The sequence below is a fragment of the Fomitiporia mediterranea genome (assembly GCF_000271605.1).
Source record: "Fomitiporia mediterranea MF3/22 unplaced genomic scaffold FOMMEscaffold_2, whole genome shotgun sequence".
Taxonomy (NCBI): domain Eukaryota; kingdom Fungi; phylum Basidiomycota; class Agaricomycetes; order Hymenochaetales; family Hymenochaetaceae; genus Fomitiporia; species Fomitiporia mediterranea.
Window position 1 is genome coordinate 3319710 of NW_006760387.1, and position 24680 is coordinate 3344389.

Below are 24680 nucleotides of genomic sequence, written 5' to 3' on the forward strand. Positions count from 1 at the left end.
CACCAAAGAAACACACATCTCCATCCCTCTTCCTTCACCCGGCTTAACATTGGTCAGTCACAGATGCATAGAGACTCGGCCCACGCCCACTTAAAGCCCACAAACACCCCCGCATTTGACACCCATTCATTCGGTTTGGGTCACCTGCCCCTTCATCTTATTCACTCTCCATCACGGCTGATATCATTCCGAACCTGAGCGCCTCGTCGGGTCCAGCACGCAAAGCTTGTCCAGCAGATCACAAGCACGGATGAACAGCTTCTTGTAGTTAGTTCGCCCGTTCGTCGCGATTCGATAGTGATATACGTGTCGTCGTGCTTCCCCACACACCCAACGAATAAAATCTATCACTACTCTATGAGGATGAAGGCAAGTTAGCTTTGACGGGATCATACATACCCGAATGAACCCTAATCCGCGAAAGCCTCCATAGTGTATGTTAGCGAAGCACATTGAAGCACATCGATGATTACATCCGGCTCCCGGATGTCGACTAGGAACCGTCACCATCGCGTCACCGCCGCGTACACCTAGACAATCTACCTATCTACTCAGCCCAGACCAGGAAGCTTTACCCTAACTTGAGCCCCGTGCATATTTCGTGGATCTCCGTCTTCATTTCCCAGCACGTTCACATTTTCAAATCAAATACCTATGGGTCTCGGAGTAGTATCCATTTTTCGATCTATTCACGCAGAAAACGCGCGGGCTTGAGAGGAGATTCAGATCCAGATAGGCTTTCTTGTCTGAGTGCGAATTTCACATCTCGAAACGAAATCAGAGAGTCAAGTATCAGGGTATACCGGACGGACGGATGGACGAGCGGTAAGGTGCGTCAGCTCGTGTTAACAACACTACGCAACACACTTCCGTTAGTGCCAGACGTAATAACATACATACAATTAACTCACTTCGTGGAGATCACGAGGACTAGGCATGATCACATTCCGTCGCCCAATCTCACATTGACAAGACTCCATTACACAAATCTCGTCAAAGCCATTCCTTCTGAATCATTCCCCACCTGGTCTCGCACTCTTCCGTAACTCAAGATCCGATTTCCCTCTCTCACGGACACACTTAACAACACCTAAACATTCTCTTGTCGCCTCGCGTCGCTCACACATCCGTAAACCGTGAACCGAGAACAAAGTGATGAATGATGGAGATGTTCGAGACATCTTCTCTAGGAGACTCCGATCATGGATGTCATATCTGAAGATTCTGAACCTGGATCGCCCTCATCCAGACCACAGGATTCCAGGATAATTAAATTAAATTATTCTACTTTGTCCCATGCCACGCCATGCCGATCTCAACCGTCCGTGATTATCTTCCGTCCCGTCTCGCTTGTCCCTCTGGTTGCCTGTGATAATGATATGATGGCTTGATCATTGATGGGACCCCACCCTCCAATCAACGCATTCAGTAAATTAAATCAATATCAAAAGAAATTACCAAATTATTAAATTAACAAATCCCTCTACAGGAAAAAGCATCCGTAGTCGTGTGTCATCCCATGAAACCTTGGATTCGTATGATGTCGTGATCGTTTTAATTCATTTTACTTACGCCATACGACTAAAAACAAAAAAAAATCACGCTATGTAGCTCCACATTTTTGGCGAAACTGACTTCTAAGTTCTAACGCTGGTTGTAGATGATCACTTGGATTTGGCTTCTCCGCAGCACCATGACCCACACCGCCTATTCACCAGTCAATGTTCCGACCGAGTTATGTGCGATGGTCGCAGTCAGATGTTCTTCGCGACGATGGACATACCCACGAATATCTCTGTGCTTATCATGTTTTCTGTTTCATCGGCGGAAATATAGACGAGGAAACACGTAGTTCTTAGCAACACGACGACGGATTTAGCAACACAACAAAGTCCAGCCACAGATAAACCGACATTCTGAATGAATGAATGACAGATGAATTGGTGGGAGGCCGCTTCTTTGCCTCCGTACACGTTCTAAGTGGTGTTGAATAAGAATAAGGTGTGTTGTGCGGATGTGCCACAAGTTTTTTCTCACCGGCGTTGGAGTAGCTCTACTATGTATACTATCTTGGCTCCCGCGACGAGCACTAACTACAGTAAGCTGGAGCTTCCGTACGTACGGTCTTTGGTCTTTGGGCATGCCTTGGGTGCGTACGGTCTTGCTGGGTTCACCTCTTTGTGGCCCTCAACCTTCTGTGCTCGGATTCTCGTGCTTCGAGCGGGCTTGCTCGGTGAACTATTGAATACTATTGTGTGGTCTGCAACCTGCACCCTCTTCTGCCCTCTCGTCCCTGGTGCTTCGGACGGTCTTGTTGGGTTTGTCACTGTGTGGCTCTCAACCTTCCATGCTCTCATACTCGTGCTTCGGGCGGGCTTGCTCGGTCTACTAGTGTACTACTGTATGGTCTTCAAATTTCACCCTCTTCCACTCTCTCGTTCCTGGTACTTCTGACGGCCTGAGTCGGTCTACTACTGTGTAGTCTTCAGTCTTCTGTGTGCTCGTCCCCAATTCTTTGCTTGTGAACGTCCCACTGTTGCGGGTTACGCAAAGACATCTTTGTAACGTACATATGTACGTACGGCGAACACGCGCCTCCGACCAATCGACGTAGTTTACGGATTCTGAGGCGCCCTTCATTTTCACTTTGAACTACTTGGAAGCCCGTCGGAAGCTGAAGAGCCTATGAATAACTGGAAAAACTTCGGTTAGTGGAAGCAAGGCTCATCATTCATCACTGTACCCTCTTCCTTTCTTCGTGTGCGGGTACACACGACATCGATGGTGGCTCAACGGAGTGCGTTACAGTTCTCATGCCATCGTCTTGGGATCCCAGGGCTTGCGTGGCTGCGATGATTGTCTGTGAGCTTGTTTCATTCATAATTCTGTACAACAACATAACATAAATTTAGGTCGTGACTTTCTGCCAGCCGCCACTATCTGACCCTTATCTGACCAACAGCTCACGCCCAGACGCTCTCACGAAACTATCTTGGTTCGAGACCAATGCTCTAGCAGTGCTTCCTCATTCAACGCCAAGGAATTTAATCCTCTCCTACAAGGCACACACTCATAAACCTCTGAGCACTCCTCACCAATCAAGGTGATGCGGAATGAATACCTCTAGTGTGAAGGCCTCCAAGAGTGTGCCCGATCTATTAAAACATAACATTCTGCCAGCGTTGCTCGTGCTCTCAGGGAGTTATATTGGAGCAAGCGGAGTATTGCTTTTGGTATGCGGACCGCGCGCGCATGCACTAGCTTCGTTCCATTCTATTATTCGGGTTGAAGTTATCGCGCGGGTTCGAGCGGTGCGAATGGGCAGCGGAAACCTTGCAGTCGTAGTGTCAGTATCAATGCTATCAACGTTAATGAGCAGTTCTTCCAGACCTCGGACGTGCAGATGAGGCATATCCATACAATCATATTGACATGCAACAATACAAATTGTTGTATGGAATATATTGTATGCTTCGAGTTACATGAAGGTTATTCATTGCAAGCGGAAGTTTCGGCGCATGTAACTCCCTAGGTTGTTCGTTTGCGTTGAACTCGGATGTAGAATATTGTGAAGACAGGCTGTATTAAAGAATACCAATGTATTGAGATAATTTTATACGTCTGTAAGGCTGATAATGCTAGTACTTAAATTGGTTTGGATGCGGGACGTCGACTAAGATTATTAGCCCGATAATTGAGAACAGCTGGTCCGACAGCGCTACATGTTACAGCCTAATAATTAATGGATCCTGTGGACCCACACATGACATGTATGCATTTGTTATTGCTTATGACATATAAATGTATGTCATAAACATACCAATGACAAAAAGGTACTTAGCCTCAGGCGGTGACAAGCAGAGCGCTCATTCGTGTGCGTGTGCCTCGGTCAGTTCTGATGGTTGCGAGGTCGCCAGCACCCCAACGCCTTTCAACACCATTTGACGCCATTCGTCACGCTTCTATGAGATGAAATCATAAATAGTGTACCTTCGAATGGCACTTGCCGAGGTAATTTGAGTTTTCCTGTGGAGCTTCTTCGTTTTGTTTTGGTTTTGGCAAAGCCTCTATCCAATGGCGGATGATATGTGTGCCTATTCTTGTCTGGCCAATACAGTGGCGCGCCACTCATCTACACGTGCTGGACACTTGTGGAGATGAAAGGATGCGAAGTTATGAGTGTGGACCCGAGTCACCCTGCGAATCTCCTTCAGCATCTGCAGCGGGGAAGAGGACGGAAGAAGATGACATACTTTGTTATTGATCGAGTGAAAATGTGGACAGCTGCACCGCGTTTTGTAGATCATACCCAAACCTGGTGTACATACTTCCCGCATGCATATGTGGCGTAACTTAACGATTTGTCTAGTGAATGACCCATACATACTCTCCGTTGTACGGTGTGCTCAGTGTGCAGCCTTAGTGTATAATTTGAACCGTAATGTGTAACTGATTCAGGCTAAACAAAGATTATCACCGACCTTCGAATGAAGACTACTAAATGTCTCAGATCCGCTCACTAGTGCCACGCAATCCGCAGCTTATCTCCTCGAGAAAATTTCAACCTTTCTTACCCTGCACACAAGCCTGTCTCAAAGGCAAAATGTCTCTGTTCGATCTTGAGCGCTAAACTACCATTCACGATCGACTGGACTGGAGAATCGATCATGTACACAGTTGCGCATCCCTTTAGCCTGTCATTCTGTCCTGTCCATCGCGCAATCCCGAGGCATGTACAGTGTGTAGTTTTACAGTGCTGACGACCGCCACGGAACGTAAATAAACTCGGTCCCACAGGAAGAAAAGATTGCCTGCAAACCAGTTTGTCCTGAGACAGAACCCTAGAGACGCAGGAGGCCTTTCCCTTTGACGAAGCGAGGATCCTCTTGGAGACCGATCCTACTGCAATATGACGATTCATTACATCAAAATCAGACACGCATGACATGGCGGTGTAATGATCAACGGAAGCAAGAAGCACTATAAAAATCCTTCTGCACTGTGGCACGTGAGGGGAACGCGACGAATTCGGAGTCGAATGAAACTCCGACGCAAACCTGGTTCGATACAATCACGAATGGACAATTCTCCGTATATCTCACCCTAATGGAACAATCACCAATTATTTAGGTTTAAGCTGGCTCCCAGGCTTCCTTCCTTATAACACTAATGTTCCAGTAGCATTGCTGCGGCCGAAATACTCGGGTTTTGTTATCTTCGACATTGAGCTGGCATCACGCGATGCGCTTAATCGGAAAGCTAAAACCTCTCTGTCCGCATATTTCGGGTATGTTTCTGTCTTGTGAACAGTATTCAGGAAGAACGTGTACTCACAACTAGATTCTTCGTACCACATTGATTGGCCATGATATGTTGCTTTATGTCGGATCTTCAAAGACGATCGGAACTCGTGAGCACGAGACGTACTGGTAGGTTGGCGAATGAGCACTGTATGATACGCTGCTAATGGATTTGCACGAGTTTAGTTGTAAGTGTCTACTGTTTCATCCCTAGCTATAAGCCTCCCTCTGACACTTTTATGATTTTACCATATTCTACACAAACTGAATTGATGCACACTCTGACGTCCGCACTAGTCGTCAGCACACGAGTTCCTCAGCAGCAGGCAACATATGACTTCATGTGCTTCTATTCTTCTCTTCTCAAGGCACGAGTGGGGTAAACAAAGGTCATCTGCAACATACACGTTCCGCTTCGGTGCTCAACTGGAATCACTTCTGTCATGACTTTCCCCATCCACTTCCTCGACATATGCTTTAGTGTCAAAGTTTTTGTCCTAGCGTAGGCTTGTGACCGGTATTCTTCTCTACTCCGCACCGTCCGGCCACATCATTTAACATTCAAGAAGGATCCTTTGGCCAATGGATAAACGGGCAAGTATGCTTCTGTTCTGCTCCGCATATGTCCTCAATGTACAGTATTTCCGACTCGGAAAGGCGCATCTCAAGTCTTTTGAACCGTCAAATGCCAGACATATCAATCGAAGCTTCTCAATCCTCAGAATTAGCCACCTGACGTGTGAATAACATACGAATGTCATGAGTGCCAAATGCTACTTAAAGCCTCCGTAGCTTCTTTGTTCTTTTGTCTCTCAGTAACTCCACTAATTCCCTCAGGCTGTCAAGCGTTGTTTCCGAAGTCCATCCCAGTCCCAGCGATGATACCATATTCGCCTGAACCAATCACTCATTTGAGTTACTGTAATTACCACTATATACCATCAACTTCTCCATTTATTCTTGTTTGATCATTTCATTCACAGTATCCACAAGCGCACATTTTGCCTTGATTGCGCAACATGAACGTGCTCCAGGTACACTGATATAAGTGATATATGCGTCCACAAGAAGCCTAAGTCAATGTCTTAGATCAAGGATCATGACAATCACAAAATCAAAAATCCGAGATGCCGAGATACCAAGATCCAACTTGAAGATGACGGAGACTACTACTACTGGATACGACTCGGACGTCTTTTTGTCCACCATACGTAGCATATTTTTATAAATGCAAACCACAATTCCGAGAGACGATCTGATCCGAACAACGTTCAACACGCCCAATGGACCTACGTACATAAATACAAAATATGGAAGTTCATAATAACGATAATGATGTTCCTCTCTTAACTGCCAATGCCAACGCTCTCGGTTATCAGTGATTTCCCATTTACAAGCAACGTCAGGATCGAGTTGTTGTCTCAATGTTCGACTTGGAGGTGGCGCAGAGACTGTATATCTATATGTGGATATTAATACCTGAGACTCCGGGTCGTCAGGAAACCGAGAATCAGATATCAGCAAAGGAGTAATAGTAACTTAATCTAATCTCATCGTTCTTGCAGATCATGATAAACAACGTAACGACCAGCGTCTCCTATCTGTCTATCATTATCAATTGTACTTGATGTGTGATAATATTTTATCCATCAGCTCAAACACAAACTTGAAGAAGCCTTGACATTAGACCTGGAGGGATTTGAGAATGTAGTATATTGTCATGTTCAAAATCGTGCTTGGAGAAGGCTTTTTGTACATGTATTTGCTCAGTTGAGGGCAAAAAAAAAACAATTCTTATTATTCTTCAATAATGGATAAGTTACTGTATATAGGCAGTGATAATATATTGTAGCAGTTAAATACATTCAATTCAAAGGACTTTCAACAGAATGAAGTGGAACAGATTAAGCTCAGAAGTTATGTACTACAGCAGATTGACAGACTTTGTAATATCCTACATGCAATTCTAATAACAGGCTGCATAGTAATAGAGAATACACTGTGTTTATTAAAATGCATGTATATGCATTTCTGGTGTTATGAATAAAATGAGAAATGGTAGTGTAAAGCAGAGAGACAGACTTGCATGTGAAACAGAAAGCAATTATACAGACAGGGTAATTAATATTGTCTTCCATCAGGATAAAGGCTTCAAGTACGTGCAAAGTGACCACAACTCAGAGTCAAGATCCGTAGACAGGCCCCTGCAGTAGCCATATACCCCCTAGCTTATACAGCACGTAAGCTTCTGCCTCACCTCACCCCCTGTATACATTCAACAACGCACGGCAAGACGACACCGTGTCTTTGAATTCAAGAGAACCTGGTGACCTTTCGATGACCAGTACAAGATGCCTGGACGGGCGACTTTAGCCGCAGCGACCTGATTGACATCTGCACACACTCTTGCAATACTCAAAATTAATTAAAAAAATCCCCTCGATTAAAATCATAAATCGTAAGAAGCAAATAAACTGTCCAAACAGTGTAAAGTCCGTCTACACCAAGCGTGTAATGTAGAACGTAAATATAGCCTATCCTATCCTATCTAGAAAGGTGGGCTAAACAACAACAGCAGGGTCGAAGAAGTATCAAAGGAGAAGGGAATGTAATAGGAAGGGGGGGAGGTGAGGTGTCCGCGATAATAGCGTTAATGGGATAGGTATAGAGACAAGATGTACATGAGAAGTGGTAACGCAGCATCGTGTAGAAATACTAGTATGACGCGTCCGCAGTCCTGTATCTGTCGTTTGAAAGTGGTGGTTCTCCGTATATGCTGGGCCGACGACACGACATGAATGGTGGAGGGCTGGGGAAGAGGAGCGAAAGTGGGGATAGAAAGAGCTAACGAGAGGACGCTGAGTATACCATACCAACAAGGAGATTAATTGTACAATAGCAGAGGCGTATCCGGTTCCCGTTCGTTCGTTTTTCCATTTACGATTAGGACGATTGCTGCGAGCAATCCGGAATCGTGATATCCTTCAACGTACGATCCGAGTTGAACAACCCCCACCAGCCTTCAACACCGCCAAACTGCTGATCCTTCCACACCTCATCAAAGTACTCGAAGAAGAAGTATCCCGTCCCATTCGTGTTTGCCTGGCAAACGAACGTATCCAGGAACTTTTGCAAATTCGGTATGGATGCATCAGATGCACCGTTATTTGCGTTGCCAGCGTCCGATGATTTCTGTAGATCAGTAACAACGGAATCAGAAAATGTATATAACACGGGACAAATAGAAGAAGATCATGTCGATCATGTAAAGAACTAACCGTTGGCCACCCGGTCTCCGCAATGTACATATGCGGCTTGTTCGACACTTGATTCGCCTGGGCAATGTTAGTGTCTTGGAAGAACTCGGCAGTCCAGCCAGCGGCGTTGTCAATCGACGTGTTCGCGAACCACGGATGTACGTTCGCCATCTGAGAAAGTCAACAAAACCCCAAAATATAACATGACGACAAAAATAAATTCATTCAAAAATAGAAGCATCGTCATTAAAAAGTGGCGAGGGATGAGTTATTTTGGGCGCGGATGCCGATGCGCAGCAGACAGGCCGAAGGAATTTCAGGAAGAAACATTCAGCCAAACGGGGCAAGCAAGGGGAAAGAAAAATTCAAGCATCAGAACAATTTGCTTTGCATCCATGATACGAAGAAAAAAACCGCACCCCGTAATCAACGGCGGCAAGGATCTCGTTGTTGAAGAACGAGCCGGCATCAGAGTTACCAACTGGAAGGCTGACACCCATGCTACTGAGCATGTTTCGGGTATCCGTGATGTTTTGAATGAGCAACTCGGCTCCGGCGTTGCCAACAGCAGTATTTACGGCGTCCGCGGTTGCACTTTGAGAGTTTAACCAGCTATGCAAGTATAATTGTCAGACAGGGGGGCGACGTTCTGGCGTAGACAAAAAAACATACTTGAGCATGAATTCATTTCCAACGGTGATACCACCGATGTGGTCCGTGCCATAGGTCTGAATGGCGTCTTTGATAACATCCCTCTGGCGCACGTATGCCGCGCCACCATCGGTTGGGACGTTGTAGTTTCCAAGGTAGACAGTCATATTCACCTTCGTCTGCTTGACCGCCTCGAGCTATCCAGGCACCAGTTAATACCATATTCAAGGAAACACGAGAATATGAACATACAACGAGCGCAGACTGATTGCAGTCGGCTCCATAAAGACGGAGGCGAGTCGTCAATTGCGAAAGCAGCTGTAAACGCGTGGCATCAGCGAAAAATGTCAAACTGCCACATGGAATTGAAGCCAAACCTGAATATCAGTGATGACTTGCTCTATTCATTCAAACACAAATGAAATACAAAACGTGTCAACAAGGAGGCAAGCACAGTGCTTAGAAAGCAAGCAGAATCGCACCGAGATTGTTTCCGCAATTGGGCAGTTGAGAACCCTCCGGAGTATAGGCAATCCCGTAGAAGCTCTGCTTCAATGCGCTGTTCTTCGTAAACTGGCTTGGATCGCCCGAGCTGGACTGGCCGCTGGGGTTGCTGGCGTCCAGATTTTTGTTGTCGTGCGACTTGCTCTTCGCCACACCGACGCCGACGCCAACAGCGACGGCGATGATGGCCGCGATACCGACGATGGAGCCAATTACGATCCACTTAGTGCGCGATGAGCTCGAGCGCGTGCCCTTCTCGAGCCATGCACTGTTAGGTTCCATTGAGCTGTACCCCGAGGGACCGACGTTAGATGCAAACTGTGCGGGCGGCATGTAGAGCGGGTTTTCAGAGTCGTCCTCGTAATTGTGGACGGGATGGAAGCCTGCCGAATTTGATTGTGCGGTGGCGGCGCCTTGAGGGAAGTGAGGAGAGGAGTCGGCGTAGGAGTTGTGGTAGTCGTAGTAGGAGTGAGTAGGTGACGGGTTATTGTAGAGGTGGGAGAGCCGATGCGGTGGCTGCGGAACAGGACCAAGTCGTCAGAACCCAAGCCGGAAGGGATGACGGAAGTGGAATGGACACAAGACACGCGGTGTGATGCGGCCGGTTGGTTTTAGGGTGATTGATTGGTTGAATAGTTGTTGCAATTCGGGGATATAGAGGATATATAAAGGTTGAAGCAAGGAGTGGACGAACGGCGGCGCAGCAGCGGTAGCGTTGCAGAAGGGAAGATGGAGGAAGAGAAGAGAAGAGTAGATGATAGTCAGAAACACAAGAAAAAAGAGAGGGAGTGAAGCGACTGAACTGGAATCTGTCCATCGAAACCGAGGTATGAGTCCGGGCCTGTTCCTGCCGACGGGCGTGCCATCACTATTCACAGGTTATCCGCTAACAGTACACTATATATCTATCTGTTACAAAGTGTACGTCGTCGGACGTGTCAGTCGTTAGTCGTCAGTCGTCAACAGCGCTGATGAGGGCGTTGAGGTGAGTGAGTGGAGTAGTGAGAGTTGAACGGGAGCGCGAGAATGTTTAGGGGTTCTAAAGTTGAACTGTCTGCCAAAGTGAGTGATGTACCCACATCTAGTCTAGTTCTCAAACTGTAACAGAAACAATAATCATCCCGTGCATAATCTGGCCCTGTCTTAGCCTCTGCCGCCCATCTATTTCCTTTTCTCTGTCTTTCTCCAATCTGCAATCATTCCGGTTAAGCTTCCACAAAGTTATGTTTGTTAGCGACATTTTATTGCTGGCACTCCTGAAAACTAACCTTCCTCTTCGCTCGGCTCACCTCCCTCGGATCAGACCGTCGGATATACTCCAAAATAAGCATGACTACAAATGTATTTTAGGATCAACGACTTCTGGATTTACTTTGCAACAGATGCCGAAAAAACTGTAAATCTATATAACAGCATTTTATCTTGAATAGCTAATCTGAAAACACAGGTTTTACAACACTGCCATTGCAAAGCACAAACTGCGCAAGTCTCACAATATGCAGAGATGATGTGATGGAAGTAGATACTCTACTGTCCAGGAAACACAACGAGACAACAAAAAGTGTCTGTAGATTCAAGCACTGCTACTAGTGCTAGCTTGATTATATTGCATATAGCAGGATCAATTAAAAATTCGAGTAAAGCTGCTGGTGAGGCGAATGGAAATTTATCCAGATGTTTGCAAAAATGCATCGAATTTATTGTTGCTTCTGCCACTCATCACATCATCAACGTGTTTCCAGCATGGCAACTTGAAGTGCAGCGAACAGACGCCCGTCTCGTACTCCTAACCACAACGTTGTGGCCAGTGTGCAAGCTAGTGCATCATTGCCCATCCCAGGCACGGTACCCAAGGTCAAGTAACAACGGCGGTTCGTCCATATTCTGAAATTTCTCAAAGTTCATCTGTTGATCTGCCTCTCATCAATGCAGAGTGTACGTAAAGTGGGAAGCCATTCGTTTCGTTCGAGAAATCCCTGCGTTCAGGAAGTGTCGTGAAGACGAGTTGCTAAGTCTGGGTAATGTTTCTGCCCGTATGTCGTCTTTACGTTTTTGCCACGAAAATCTGCATGTTGACTGAATTCTCTTCATCTAGACTTATCCGAGAGATATTTCTCCTTGGCCCTTGAACATTGGGAACGCTTCGAGCAGCCAGGTGAACGGGAAGAGCTCGAAAAGTCGATCGAGCACGATCGTGCTGCTCTCAACCTTCGTGCTGTAGGACATCCCAATCGTTCAGGTTCGTTATGCAACCTTGCAGTTTCTCTCTTAAGGCAAGGTACGAACGATGGGGAAAAAATAGAAGATCTAGAAGAAGCCATCGAGTTGGAACAAGCCGTTCTGGATTTTCGCCCCAAAGGTCATCCTGGCGGTCCAATCTCCTTTAATAACCTTGCAAGTTCCTTGATTATTCGATTCGAGCAGCACGGACAGATAGAGGACCTCGAGCAGGCAGTTACATTGAACCGAGAGGCCTTGGAGCTTTGCCCAGACAACCATCGACATCGTTCTCAGTTTCTGACTAGCCTTGCAACTTCTCTGCGCAAACGATTCGGGCAACACGGAAGGACCGAGGACCTTGATGATGCCATTGCATTGCATCAATATGCTTTACAGCTTCGCCCCGAAAGCCATCCTCTTCGTTATATATCTCTGAACAACCTTGCAACGTCCCTGCAGACGCGATTTGAGAAGTACGGAAGAGCTGAGGACCTTGAGGAGACAGTCAAGTTGAACCGAGCTGCTCTGAAGCTTCTCCCCGAAAGCCATTTTTCTTATTCCTTATTGTTGAACAACCTTGCAAGTTCCCTACGAATTCGATTTGAGCACAATAGAAAGACAGAGGATCTTGAGGAGACGATCGAGTTGCACCAAGCTGTTCTGGAACTTCGTCCTATGAGCCATCTCCATCGCTCGGCGTCTCTGAGCAATCTTGCAAACTCCTTACAGTTTCGATTTGAGCTGAGTGGAGGAATTGAGGATATTGACAAGGCAATCGAGTTGCACCGAGTTGCGCTGGAGCTTCGTTCCGAAGGTCATCCTGATCGATCAGGGTCTCTAAACAATCTTGCACTTTGTTTGCGCATACGATTCAGGCACCGCGGGAGGACTGAAGACCTTGACAAAGCGATTGAGATGAGCTTTTGAACGAAGCTGCTCTGGAGCTTCGCCCCAAAGATCATCCGCTTCGTTCACAGCCTTTGGGCAACCTTGCGAATATCCTGCGCATCCGATTCTGGCAACATGGTCGTGCCGAGGACCTTGACAGGGCAATTGAATTTGATAGAGATACCCTTATGCTTCATCCAACAGGCCATCCTGATCGCCCCGAGTCTCTGAGTAACCTTGCAGCCACCCTGCTTACTCGATTTAATCAGTATGGGCTGTTTGAGAACCTTGAGGAGGCAATTGAGTTGCAGCAGGCTGCTCTGGCTGTCTGCTCCAAGGGCTATCCTCAGCGTTCGTTATCTCTTGATTGCCTTGCAAATTCCCTAAAGACTCGATTTGGACAGCACGGAAGGATCGAGGATCTTGACAAAGCAATCGAGTTGCATCGAGCTGCTCCGGAGCTTCGCCCCGAAGGCCATCCGCTTCGTTCATCATCTCTAACGAATCTTGCGGGTTCCCTACACGCTCGGTTTGCGCAGCGCGGAAATATAGAGGATCTTGATGAGGCTGTTGACTTAGAGCGAGCTGCCGTGGTACTTCGCCCTGAATGCCATCCTGATCATTCTATGTCTCTGCACAACCTTGCAGTTTCCTTACACACTCGATTCATGCAATATGAAAGGACTGACGATCTCGAGGAGGCAATCGATTCGTATCGAAATGGCATAGACAATAGATTCGGAGGTGACGATGAACGCGCTTTGCCTCTAAGTAACCTTGCAAGTTCCCTACATGCTCGATTTGAGCAGCATGGCAGGAACGAAGACCTTGACGAGGCACTCAGGTGGCATCAAGCTGCCCTAGAGCTTTGCCCTACAAGTTATCCTTATTGCTCTATGTTCCTGGATAACCTTGCAAATGCACTAAATACTCGATTTGAGCAGTACGGAAGGACTGAAGATATTGACAAGGCGGTCGAGTTGCACCAAGCTGCTTTGTAACTTCGTCCTGAAGGTCATCCTGATCGTTCATCGTCTCTAAATAACCTTGCGAATTGTTTGGGTACTCGATTTGAGAAGTACATCAAGGCTGAAGACCTTGAGGAGGCTATCAAGTTGCACCGAGCCGGCCTGGATCTTCGCCCTGTAGGTTATGCACTTCATTCTACGTCGCTGAGAAACCTCGCGAAGTTCTTATTAATCCGAGTCGGGAGACAATGGCATGCGGAAGAGTTCGAAGAGTGTATAATATTAATGGAGCTCGCAGCTACTCATACATTCTCGGGACCGTTAGAGCGCCTTTCCGCTTCGCATCGTTGGGTAGAAGTCGCGCGATCGCACGACCACCGCACAGCTTTTTCGGCTTGCAGGACGGCAATATCGATACTTCAACGTGCTCTCACCATAAATCCAACTCTCCGCGAACAACATGACTTCCTTATCAAGAAGAGTCGCTATAGAATGCTCACTTTGGAAGCCGCTTCCTTCGCAATAGAGAAAAATGACCTGCGACAAGCCGTCGAGATGCTTGAGCAAGGAAGAGGCTTGTTGTGGTCGCAGTTGCGCGGTTTCGGGACGCCTTTAGACCAGCTTGCAGAAACACATGGAGAGATCGTCGACAGGTTTAAGAATATTAGCCGTCAGTTGGAGGGTCTTGCAACGTCGCACGATGAGTTATTGTCTGGTTTAACTATGCCCAAATGTGGATCACTTGGGCTGGACAAGCGACGAAAATCATTCGACGAGGTATTCAAATTAAAGAATCAACTTTCCAACAAACTGGAGGAAATTATCAACGAAATTCGACGTGTTCCGGGGTTCGAGAGCTTCCTAGAAGCGACGCCGTTTACAGAACTGCGACAGGCAGCTTCCGAGGGACCGGTGATCATGGTAAACCACTGCAGATATCGTTCGGATGTCCTCATTATCCTCCCTCGTGATGAATCACCCGTTGTCTGTGTTCCGTTGGATGAAGAGTTCTACGCAGATAGCAATCAGGTGTGCAACCAGCTTCTGGAAACGCGCCGACAGTTTGGCGCTGATTCGCTGGATTATGACAAGAAGCTGCGCGAGGCGATGAAGATGTTATGGGTCAGAGTTGTCTCCAAAGTTGTCACCAAACTTTAAGAATGCGGAATTGTCGAGGGAACGCGAATCTGGTGGTGTCCAACTTCAACATTATCTATGCTCCCTTTCCATGCTGCAGGACCATTCGAAGATGCAGATGCGATCCCAAAATACTTGTTGGACGTTTATGTCTCGTCATATACGCCAACATTAGGGGCCCTTATCAATGCTCGGTCAGGTGGCAATGAAGTCAGACCTGAATCGACAGTACTTGTTATCGGGGATACTTCACTACGGTCTGCGAAACAGGAGATTTCTAATATCCGAAATTGTGGGATGAATACCAATTAATCGTCGGAAAGAAAGCTTCTCATGCTGCAGTAGTCAAAGCGTTTCAGGAAACAACATGGGTGCATTTCGTCTGTCATGGATTTTTAGAGTCAAAGCCTTTCAGCTCTTCGTTCAAACTATTGGACCATGGGCTAACATTTCTCGATACCGTCCAGGCGAGTCTTCCGCGTGCGGAGTTTGCATTTCTTTCTGCCTGCCACACCGCTGAACAACCACATAACGGTGCACACGACGAAGTCCTTCATCTTGCGGCAGCCATGCAGTTTTCTGGCCTCCGAAACGTAATTGGTTCGATGTGGGAGCTACTCGACACAGACGGTCCTGCATTTGCTAAGACTGTCTATGAGTACATAAACGAATGCGAGGAAGGTGAGGCGAAGCATAAGAGGGCAGCTGCAGGACTTCGGAAAGCGGCCTTAGACCTGAAAGCACGGAGTGACATTAAGGCAGAATTTTGTGCACATCGGCGCTTGAGTGGAGTCAGTGGACATGATATCATTTGTTCTGCACTGTGTAATGTAGAATCTAGAATATCCTTTTTTTTGAATATTCTTTCCTTTCTATTTTCTTTCCCTGTTGCATGGCAGCAAAAGTTTTGTACTGTACAGTAGAAATACTTTATTGCATAGTATTATAAAGCATATATACCTGCTATAAGGCATTATGTATGGATTTGTCCCAACATTATACAGTAAAACATTTTCTATTGTATGTTACACGAAGCAGAATCACGTTCTGCATAGACCAGAAAAATTTAGTCAGTCAATATGTGAAAGCAGCCAATCAGAGCAGCTTTATCACATCCAGATAAAAATTCTGGGTACGTTCAAAATTTGATTTTGCCTTGTGTGTATGCTACACCATACCACACGAGATCTTAGGCCTGGAAATACAAACTTCAATCCGCATGAATCTAGTGATCTATTTCAACTAAAGCTAATAACGACAATGAATATTACTGTAATCTCTCTTTAGTTGCAGCATCTTGACAGAACACTCAATAACCATGTTCCATCCATAGTACTCACTCACTACTTGCTTGGTTTAAGTTTTCTTAATACACGTATCGTTCACATTCACAATCTTCTACTAACAGACCTAGTAAAAAAGACAAACAAATGAACAAACAAAACAAGTGTGAGACACAAAGAAAAAACTAACAAATCTGTAAATACGTAGAGTGTCTATAATACCCGTGGACAGTAACAAAAAACAATAGCAGCACGGGAAAGGAGTCAAACATGTCGTGCAATCATTAATATAACAGATGAAAGGAAAGTGGACGTGAAGCAGGATTATAGAATCAGCTGAGTGGATAAAGAAAGGATACAGATAGAGACAAGTGTAAAAGGCTAGTTATTAAGTTGACCAGAAGAAAAGTGTACCTTGGACCCAATAAGAGGAAAATATGTAGAGCATATGACATATGACATTCCAGAGAAAATAAAATAAAGCTGAGGAGGATAATACTAGGTAATAGCTGGTAGGAAGTGGGTGGCTTACAAGTCCGAGATAAATGAGCAAAGAAAGCAAAGGAAGTTAAACCAGAACAAAAGAGATGAGGTGTACAAAAGGAGAGACGGGGACTACGACGTCCCTCCTCCCTGTGCCGCCGGCGATTTCGGCTCTAACCCCGTCGACCCCGACGCTGCACCAGTTGCAAACACCGACTTCGGCGCAGTAGGTACATGCAGCCCAGCCATAGTCGCGCTCTTCTGATTCTGCATACTCGCCCTCTTCTGCTTCTTCAACACATTCCTTCCACCACTCCCATTCCCACCAGTCTCACGCGACCCAGAAGTCGACGTTGGCTCTCGCCCCTCGCGATGTCTATGCTCTTGCTCACGAGCGCGATCCTGTTCATGTCGTTTGTCTCGTGTCGTTGTCGAACGATCCCGAGTAAGGTCTTTATCTTTCCGACTACTTCGTTCTGTTCGTGTAGGTAACGTTCGACTCCGTGACACAGTTACAGCTGCCGTCCCGCTCTGTCCAGCGGGAGACGTCGTCGCAGATTCAGCGCTTGCCATTCGAATGTGAGACCCTGCTGTTGCTGCGGCTGCGGCTTCACCAGACGACGCAGCACTCGAACTCCGTCTCCTCCCACTCTTACTTATCCTTCTCCTAGGCGGCGAACTCGCTTGCCCTTGCCCATGATCCGTACTACTCCCCCCACTTCCACCTTTCTCAACTAACCGCCACCCAATCTCACTCGGCGACACCATCGAAACAATCGTCGGATGCGGTGACCCACTTCGATCTTCATCCGCTATTGGCGACAATCCCTGAGGTACTTGCGAGTTAGAGCTATTTTGATTTAATGGTGACTTTGGTGGAGGTGGAGGTGGAGGTACGTCTAGCATGAACCAATCTTGGTGTTCGATGAGGAACTCAAGTACTTCTTGACTGAGAGCGTGCTCTTTATGTGAAAGCTCGTGTGAGGGGTGGTTAATTATCCCAGGTCGGAAAATAATGGCAAGGCCTGTCAAATAAAATTATTCAATACAATTATACTCGTCAGTACAGTATTCGCTAGTTGAGAATGATAATGAGTGTATATGAACGTACTGGAAGCGGTCATGAGATTCTTATCCGACTTGCGAGCGAACACCGACAAAAGGTCAAGTACATAAAGCAACAAATACTGATTTTGTGGAGGCATACTCCGTATTAGCTGCTTGTACGCCTTGATGACCTCATCCGTTGATAGCTTCTTCGCTGGATAAAAGGAATTCAGTATTATTGGACGTGACGAGTCAAGGGACGATTGTGGATCTTACTAAGTGCTTCCCGGAACTACGCAAAAGTAATATCATTAAGAAACAAGCTATATAGATTATGGGGAAGAGACGCACTTTGCCGTATAAGTTGTAAGGTATAACAGGTTCCGGCATTTGCGTAAGGTATCGCCGGAAGACACTCGCAACGTCATGCGGCGTATAATTCTCCTTCTTCCAGTCTAAGTTTTTCCCATACTACAAGATTACCAGCAGTGTAATCGATATTTATCTCTAAATCAATAATGGATGTAATAACGCACTTTAGGTGGCGTCTCAAAGAGCGCTTGCAGGTCGCGCATGCGCTTATTCGAACCGCTCACGCGGAATGTACCCTCTACCTCCGTCGCTACACGCGGTTGATGAAACATGAGAAACGAATGCACATGCACAAGAAATACGCGAACGCACCATTTTCCTTGAGATATAACCCACTGCACATCGCGTTCACACGGCACCATTCCATTAAGCAATCAGCCTGCGTTCGCCAATCACGATAATATATACTTACCATTTTGCGACGACAACAGGAATATCACCCCACACGTACAGTTCGCCATTTGAGTTAGCTGTTGATATCTGTACGGCAGCATACTTGAGGCTCTCGTGTAATGGTGCGCCAAAAACAGGATGAGGACCGTCGTCTGTCCCGGATCAAGATAAAGTCAGTACTTCGTCATTCACAAGATGCGAAGAAGAAGGAACGGGGCCGAACAGAAGCAACGCGTCAAGAACCGAGGAGTTTGACAGGGAAGTATGGAAGAACAGAACACATGTGAGGGATAACTAGAGGGCAAGACGAGCACAACTTTAGCACCCCTGACTCACCTTTTACACTGGTATACCCATACCCATATCCAGGCTGAAGCTCCTTCTGACCCACAGCACCAGGAATACCCTTCGTCCGCTTAAACTGGCTCCACCACGACTTGAGACTCGCGAGAGGCGGAGGTGGGGGAGAAGCGGCACCATCTCTAGGAAGGTCAGTACCAGAGCCAGAATGCGGCACATGCGTGGCGTGAATCATCTTAAAGCCTACTACTGCGTCCGTGGTGATATCACTTGTTTGAGGAGGTGCGGAAGAGGAAGCAGGAATGACGGGAGCAGGAAGGGCGGGGGCGAGCACGTCCTGGCGGCGCGTAATCGGTAGCTGTTGGGAAAAGCGTCGGCGATGACGCTTGTTCTGGGCGTCTGATGGCGGAGTGCGAACAGGCGAAGGATCTCGGTCGTGTCCCTGATCACACTGCTGCTGCTGATTGACAGATTCTGGTTCTGCAGGGTAGCTAAAGCTAGTCGCTCGAGTACGCTTACCACGGAAAGCGACGGCAGCGAGAAGAGCAAAGGGACGGTGGCGACGGGACGAGGAAGACGCTGACGGGCCCGGTTGCGGTTGCGAGGACAGCGCCAGAGTGAAATAATAAGACGGGTGCTTGCGTAGCGACGGAACGGGGATATGGATAGCAAGCAGTTGAGTTTGGACGGAATATCAATAAACCCTCGGCAGGAGCACGGGTACGGCAGATGGTTATCGCGATCTGTCTCGCAACACAAATAGAGCAGAGTCAAAAATGAGTCCGTCGACAGACAGGCGGGTTGAGGCTGCTATGACCAGCGGTTTGCGCGAGTTGCATCCGACGTGTGCGAGACAGAGAGAGACAGCGAGAGCGGTGCCAGGCTGAACTGGTCCTTAGGCGGCACAGCAAACCGACTTGTAAGTATTTACGTCCGTTTGCGTATGCACGTCACAGCCTCAGCAACTTCCGCTCTTCCTCGTCAGGAGTACTCTAGCAGATAGTCAGCGGTGTCCAGGCAACGAGACAGATCGAGGGAGAGGAAAACGAGGCGTCAATTCAAACAAAACACGCGCCTGCGAGAATCGGCGTATTTGGCCTTGTTACTAGAATATCACTCAGAACCTAATCATTCGACTCATATCTCAACATATCGTGTGTGTAAAATAAAATAGTCTCAGACAGCGGAAGATACAAGCCGTGCGGGAACCAATCATACATCAGAATCTGTTGCCACCAATATTAATCCTCTGAGTCACTGTGACTAAGAGCCTTCAACGTTCACACTCTACTTTATCTTCTTCTGTTTGGTTCTGTTTACCGCGTGCATATTCTTTCAATATCAAACATAGCCCTAAGGCGAAAAATGGCCGGCTCATAGAATATCTGTCCATCTGAGTAATATACATCAAACAAAAGTATACACAATACGACACTACACATTCCCACTCATAACTTCATACAGCCCTCCATCCTGGACTGTCCGTTTCGCAAGTTTCTCACTCCAAAACTCCATCACAGGAGACCACTCTTCACGCGACGCAGGCATACTCTCACCTGGACCCAGCTTCTTCTCGCGTACACCGCCAAAAAACTTCCGCAACGCCGCAAGCTGCGTCCCAGCCGCATCAAACGCAAGCGCGCTCGGCGCCTCGCGATGCAGAATAAGCGCAGGTGTCTTGCAAGGCGTCGAGATCGCATGATGCAATAACAACGGACCACCGACGCTAACTACACTCCCAAGTGTCGCTTTCCTGTCTGATTCCGCCTCTGTCTCGGAGACAAAGCGGGGTCGGGATTTCCATATTTCGAGACATGTCTCGAGTGCGACGGAACCTCCTTGTGCGAATCCGAAAAGGTGAATTTGATTTGGCGTCCATGAACAGGAAGAGGTGAGGTGTGAGATTACGGAGGAGAGGAGGGAGACGCCTGGTTTTGGAACTGGATGCACGATTGGTTGGCCGAGCTCGTCGAATGAGGGGTACCATTGGTATGCTTCCTCATATAAATATGGTATCCTGCGCAATCATTTAAAGATAAGAAACATAAATAAGTTTCTTAGAGTTTATCGGCTCGTACTGTTCTGGTGCTCGCAACGCTAACGTTGCGGTCTGCGGGAGGCGCAATTGACGGCCAAGCTTGCCAAATGGTTGATGTGTATCCCCTGCGCAGTTCATACAAATTAATACAATAAGAAAACTTATGCGTGCACTACTGAAGAGAGAACATACCAAGTCCATGCAACAGAATCAACAAATTCTCGTCCGTCCCATCATCACTCGGCGCATAATCAAACGGTACGGGTATCGTCTCCTTGGACGGAGCAGGCTTCACACGAGGTGCAGCACTCCCTGAAGAACTTGTGCTTCCTCGTATATGCAACTCCCTTACTACGGGACGCCCTGCACTTGACTCTGCAGTAGACATGGTTCAATTAAAGCATTAGAGCTGTAAAGCAGTTGAACGTTGACGTGATGGGATGATCAGTTTGATCGTCGATCATTCATTATCCAAATGCGGGAAAATACAGGAGAAATAAATTCATGCTGCTCAAACTCAGGAAAAACTTTACAGTGGCCAGCTATGAGCGGCCTCATTTCATGCGTCTCCTGGTATACATCTTCATAAATAACTCGCATAAATATCTCACTGACTGATGGAATCCTGCGCAGGGTGAAACGAGGCGTCGCAGCGCAGCATCCACAAAAATACAACCTCGACGAACGCGAGCTCGAGCGGGTGAGCAAGCTTGCACGCATAGAGATCGAAGATGCACGACAGGAGCTCGAACGTGCACACGAAGCGGCAAAACTGATGGGCCGTGGAGCTGAAGGTGCAGAGGCGGATGATCGGGGCGGTGAAGATGAGGACGAGTGGGTCGAGTACGTATTTCTTTACTTACTAAATCAACATGCATATGAGACGTACGCTGATAATTTGGGAAGCGAGGACGAACAAATGGATGTCGAAGATCTTGAAACGAAAAACAAGAATGACGAAGATGATCTTGCAAAGTATAATCTGGACGAGTACGACAAGGAGTCGAAGTCCATAGCTGCGGGTCCGTTTAGCAATATCAAAGGGCTAGTGTACTACAAGGATAACGATGAAGATCCATACATAACTCTAAACGAGGTGATGATCTCTGCATCTTAACTTGCGTAGAAGCTTATTGAGTATTGGTACAGGATGACGAAGAGATAGAACGCGAAGAACTCGAGGTACTTCCAACAGACAACCTGCTCGTAGCAGCGAAGACAGAAGACGAAATTTCACAGCTCGAAGTGTACGTATACGACGAGACTCAAGAAAACCTATACGTCCATCACGACATCATGCTCCCCGCATTCCCACTCTGCCTCGAGTGGCTCGACTTCCCTCCCGCTGGACGGCCTTCATCCACCACCTCCGCCTCCATTCCAAATAACAACAACATATCCAACAAAGCCTCAGAAATGGCCATCGACTTAGACAACAATCCTTCACCGTCAAAACAATTCGGGAACTACATAGCCGTCGGTACCTTCGACCCCGAAATCGAAATCTGGTCCCTCGACACAGTCGACGCACTCTACCCAGACAGCATGCTCGGTCGACCAGACATCACATCCGCACACGTCCCCACCCCACTCGGCACAGGCAAGAAAAAACGCAAGAAACAGAAACACCGACCGACGAGTACGGCGCACCACGTTGACGCTGTACTCTCCCTCGCGTGGAACCGCGCGCATCGGAACTTACTTGCGAGTGCGAGTGCGGATCGGACGGTGAAGCTTTGGGATTTGTCGCGTGAACCTAGTGCCACTGGGGACGGTGGGGGAGCGATTAGGAGTTTTGACGTACATAAGGATAAGGTACAGACTGTGCAGTGGAATGAGAAGGAACCTACGGTGTTATTGACGGGGAGTTACGATCGGACCGTACGTACGTTTGATACAAGGGCACCGACGGCGGGTGTAGGCGCTGTGGTTGGTGCCGACGTGGAAGCAGTCCGATGGGATCCTTGGGAATCTACCGCGTTCTACGTAAGGTTTCCAGTACTCGTATCTTCATGTCGCACTGAATCCAATAACGTATAATATGCACTATAGGTCTCCTTAGAAAATGGAATAGTACTCAATTTCGACGCTCGCGTACTGCCATCCGACTTAACTCAACCTTCACCCTCCCGCTTCATGCTCGCAGCACACAATGGCGCCGCATCCGCACTCGACGTAAACCCGCACATACGAGGATGCATTGTCACAGGTGGTACAGACAAAATGGTCAAAGTTTGGAACATTAATGACAAGGATAATGGGAAGAAAGACGTCAGCCTCGTCACGTCTCACGACCTCGGAGTGGTCAGTCTCTTCCCATATTCCTTATTCACTGAACTTAGCTAAAACGGAGGACTGTCTTTGTTTTCTTTAGGGCAAAGTCTTCTCAGCAACGTTCTCACCAGATGATCCTCTTACAATCGCTGCAGCAGGTTCAAAGGCAAAACTACAAATCTGGGATGTTGGTGCAAACGTTGGTGCACGTAAGGCATTTGCACAGAAGCTCAAAGAGGCAGGTCGTGAGGTTCGTCAGAAAGAAGGCGGGGGTGTTGTTGGTGTTGTCAGCGATGATGAAGAGGTCAGCGGAGACGAAGATGAATAAAGAAGAAGAGCTCCACCCAATCTTGTTGACGTTGTTCTAATGGTTTCTCATTGTGACTTCCCCAGTATTCCTAATAGATAAGATGTTCTCAATACAACAGGACCATTACTCAAAGACCAATGAAAATGGGGAGTGAGTGTGTAACAATGCACAGCAGCTGAACAGCAAAACAACGGAGAATTACATGAAGTCATTCGGATCGTTCCCAAAGTCATCCAACACTTCTTCGTAAGCATTTGTATCAAACCTTCAACGATTGGGTTAGCAAAGATCATGAGAGAAGAAAAAACAAGGTCAGCAACATACTTCGTGGCAGCTTTCGCCGAACCGAGAGTAGGCTTTGCCGCCGCCTTCGTTTTCTTTTTCCCAGTTGCTTTTTCACGCTGCTCCTTCTGCTTTTCGTTTGCTAATGCCGTTAGAGTACTTGCAGCCTTTCGCACCTCGACGTCCTTAAGTGGCTGAGCAAGTTCCCGAACATGGTGCTCAACGAACGCAGCATATAACGGCTTGTTCTGATGTCGTTTGATAATGTACTCTACGATGCGGTGTGAGAGATCTTGGAAATCTTCCTTCGTACGTGGTTCGAATGAGATGAGCTTGTCAAGTTCCTTGTCGGATGTCCCTACGGGTGTATTTTAATACTTTATAAGATAGAAGACGAGAGAACAACCCGCATACCACCAAGCGCAGTAGCTCCGAATAAATCCGCTGCATTACTCAAGTCCGCCTTTAGTTCTAATTCTCTGTCTCGCCGTGCCTTCTCCCGCGGATCGAGTACATCGTCTTCGTCATACACTTCATCACCGCTCTCAACCTTTCGAGCGGCTTTTAGTGCCTCTTTCTCTGCAATCTTCTGCTTGATCGTCCCTTTCTTCTTCGCTGGAGGAGGTGGAGCGGCAGCAGATTTAGGTTTCTCCTCTTCCTCTTCTGACTCTTCCCAGTCAGACTACACGCAGTACACGACGAGTATATGCACAGTTCAGGACGTCAGCAACAGGCATCATGTAGATCGTGACGAGGTGCGACATACGGCTACATCATTATCATCTTCATCCTCGCCTTCCCACTTGGTTTTCTTTGGGGCGGGCTTAACGGGCACAGACCTGTTTGGGGCAGAGGGCGCGACGTGCGTGTCACTGTCGGATGCGTCTGTGTATTGCTCGTCAGACCAGCGATTACAAGGCAGCTGTAGTCGTACACACCCCAGTCAGACATTTTATGTGTTGATTTTCGCAGA

At 47.3% G+C, this 24680-nt stretch overlaps 7 protein-coding genes across 7 annotated transcripts; 3 read left to right on the plus strand and 4 right to left on the minus strand.

The window, feature by feature from the left end:
• The first annotated feature begins 180 nt into the window (after positions 1-180).
• FOMMEDRAFT_138663 (uncharacterized protein) lies at positions 181-1403 on the plus strand. Its single transcript, XM_007263083.1, has 2 exons — positions 181-369; positions 434-1403. Exon 2 carries the CDS (start codon positions 1203-1205, stop codon positions 1389-1391), a length of 189 nt encoding a protein of 62 aa, XP_007263145.1. The 5' UTR covers positions 181-369; positions 434-1202; the 3' UTR covers positions 1392-1403.
• Positions 1404-8243: 6840 nt separating this feature from the next.
• FOMMEDRAFT_76233 (glycoside hydrolase family 17 protein) lies at positions 8244-9994 on the minus strand (the record flags this gene model as incomplete). Its single annotated transcript, XM_007263084.1, has 7 exons — positions 8244-8492; positions 8579-8728; positions 8977-9169; positions 9230-9405; positions 9461-9526; positions 9586-9608; positions 9691-9994. 7 exons carry the CDS (start codon positions 9992-9994, stop codon positions 8244-8246), a joined length of 1161 nt encoding a protein of 386 aa, XP_007263146.1.
• A 1376-nt stretch (positions 9995-11370) lies between these two features.
• On the plus strand, positions 11371-15995 carry FOMMEDRAFT_152209 (uncharacterized protein; the record flags this gene model as incomplete). The annotated part of the gene is made up of 9 exons (XM_007263085.1): positions 11371-11492; positions 11553-11583; positions 11658-11745; positions 11808-12788; positions 12848-13794; positions 13900-14910; positions 14965-15217; positions 15271-15716; positions 15981-15995. 9 exons carry the CDS (start codon positions 11371-11373, stop codon positions 15993-15995), a joined length of 3894 nt encoding a protein of 1297 aa, XP_007263147.1.
• A 472-nt stretch (positions 15996-16467) lies between these two features.
• Positions 16468-19897, minus strand: FOMMEDRAFT_117921 (Rho GTPase activation protein). Its single transcript, XM_007263086.1, has 8 exons — positions 18840-19897; positions 18523-18655; positions 18423-18445; positions 18275-18360; positions 18090-18209; positions 18015-18030; positions 17803-17952; positions 16468-17716 (listed from the first exon to the last, which is right to left on the minus strand). The coding sequence occupies exons 1-8, from the start codon at positions 19036-19038 to the stop codon at positions 16824-16826; spliced, it is 1620 nt and encodes a 539-aa protein (XP_007263148.1). The 5' UTR covers positions 19039-19897; the 3' UTR covers positions 16468-16823.
• A 277-nt stretch (positions 19898-20174) lies between these two features.
• On the minus strand, positions 20175-21229 carry FOMMEDRAFT_138667 (uncharacterized protein; the record flags this gene model as incomplete). Its single annotated transcript, XM_007263087.1, has 3 exons — positions 20175-20820; positions 20882-20966; positions 21034-21229. The coding sequence occupies 3 exons, from the start codon at positions 21227-21229 to the stop codon at positions 20238-20240; spliced, it is 864 nt and encodes a 287-aa protein (XP_007263149.1). The 3' UTR covers positions 20175-20237.
• A 156-nt stretch (positions 21230-21385) lies between these two features.
• Positions 21386-23443, plus strand: FOMMEDRAFT_152211 (transducin family protein/WD-40 repeat family protein; the record flags this gene model as incomplete). Its single annotated transcript, XM_007263088.1, has 6 exons — positions 21386-21414; positions 21475-21684; positions 21748-21937; positions 21991-22827; positions 22894-23145; positions 23216-23443. 6 exons carry the CDS (start codon positions 21386-21388, stop codon positions 23441-23443), a joined length of 1746 nt encoding a protein of 581 aa, XP_007263150.1.
• Positions 23444-23623: 180 nt separating this feature from the next.
• On the minus strand, positions 23624-24593 carry FOMMEDRAFT_77432 (translation initiation factor eIF3 subunit; the record flags this gene model as incomplete). Its single annotated transcript, XM_007263089.1, has 4 exons — positions 23624-23690; positions 23750-24065; positions 24122-24389; positions 24474-24593. Coding segments are annotated over 4 exons (771 nt in total), but the record flags the coding sequence as incomplete, so codon positions are not given.
• Positions 24594-24680: the final 87 nt, after the last annotated feature.

Bases quoted from the DNA above. Each gene is read 5' to 3' on its own strand.
- FOMMEDRAFT_117921 (XM_007263086.1), bottom strand. From the start codon at position 19,038: ATGATTCACGCCACGCATGTGCCGCATTCTGGCTCTGGTACTGACCTT. The intron at 18,361-18,422 runs GTGCGTTCGCGT...AACCGCGTGTAG, and splicing joins GTTATATCTCAAGGAAAATG to CGACGGAGGTAGAGGGTACA. The intron at 17,717-17,802 runs GTACGTTCATAT...TTTATTTGACAG, and splicing joins GAATCTCATGACCGCTTCCA to GCCTTGCCATTATTTTCCGA.
- FOMMEDRAFT_138663 (XM_007263083.1), top strand. From the start codon at position 1,203: ATGGATGTCATATCTGAAGATTCTGAACCTGGATCGCCCTCATCCAGA.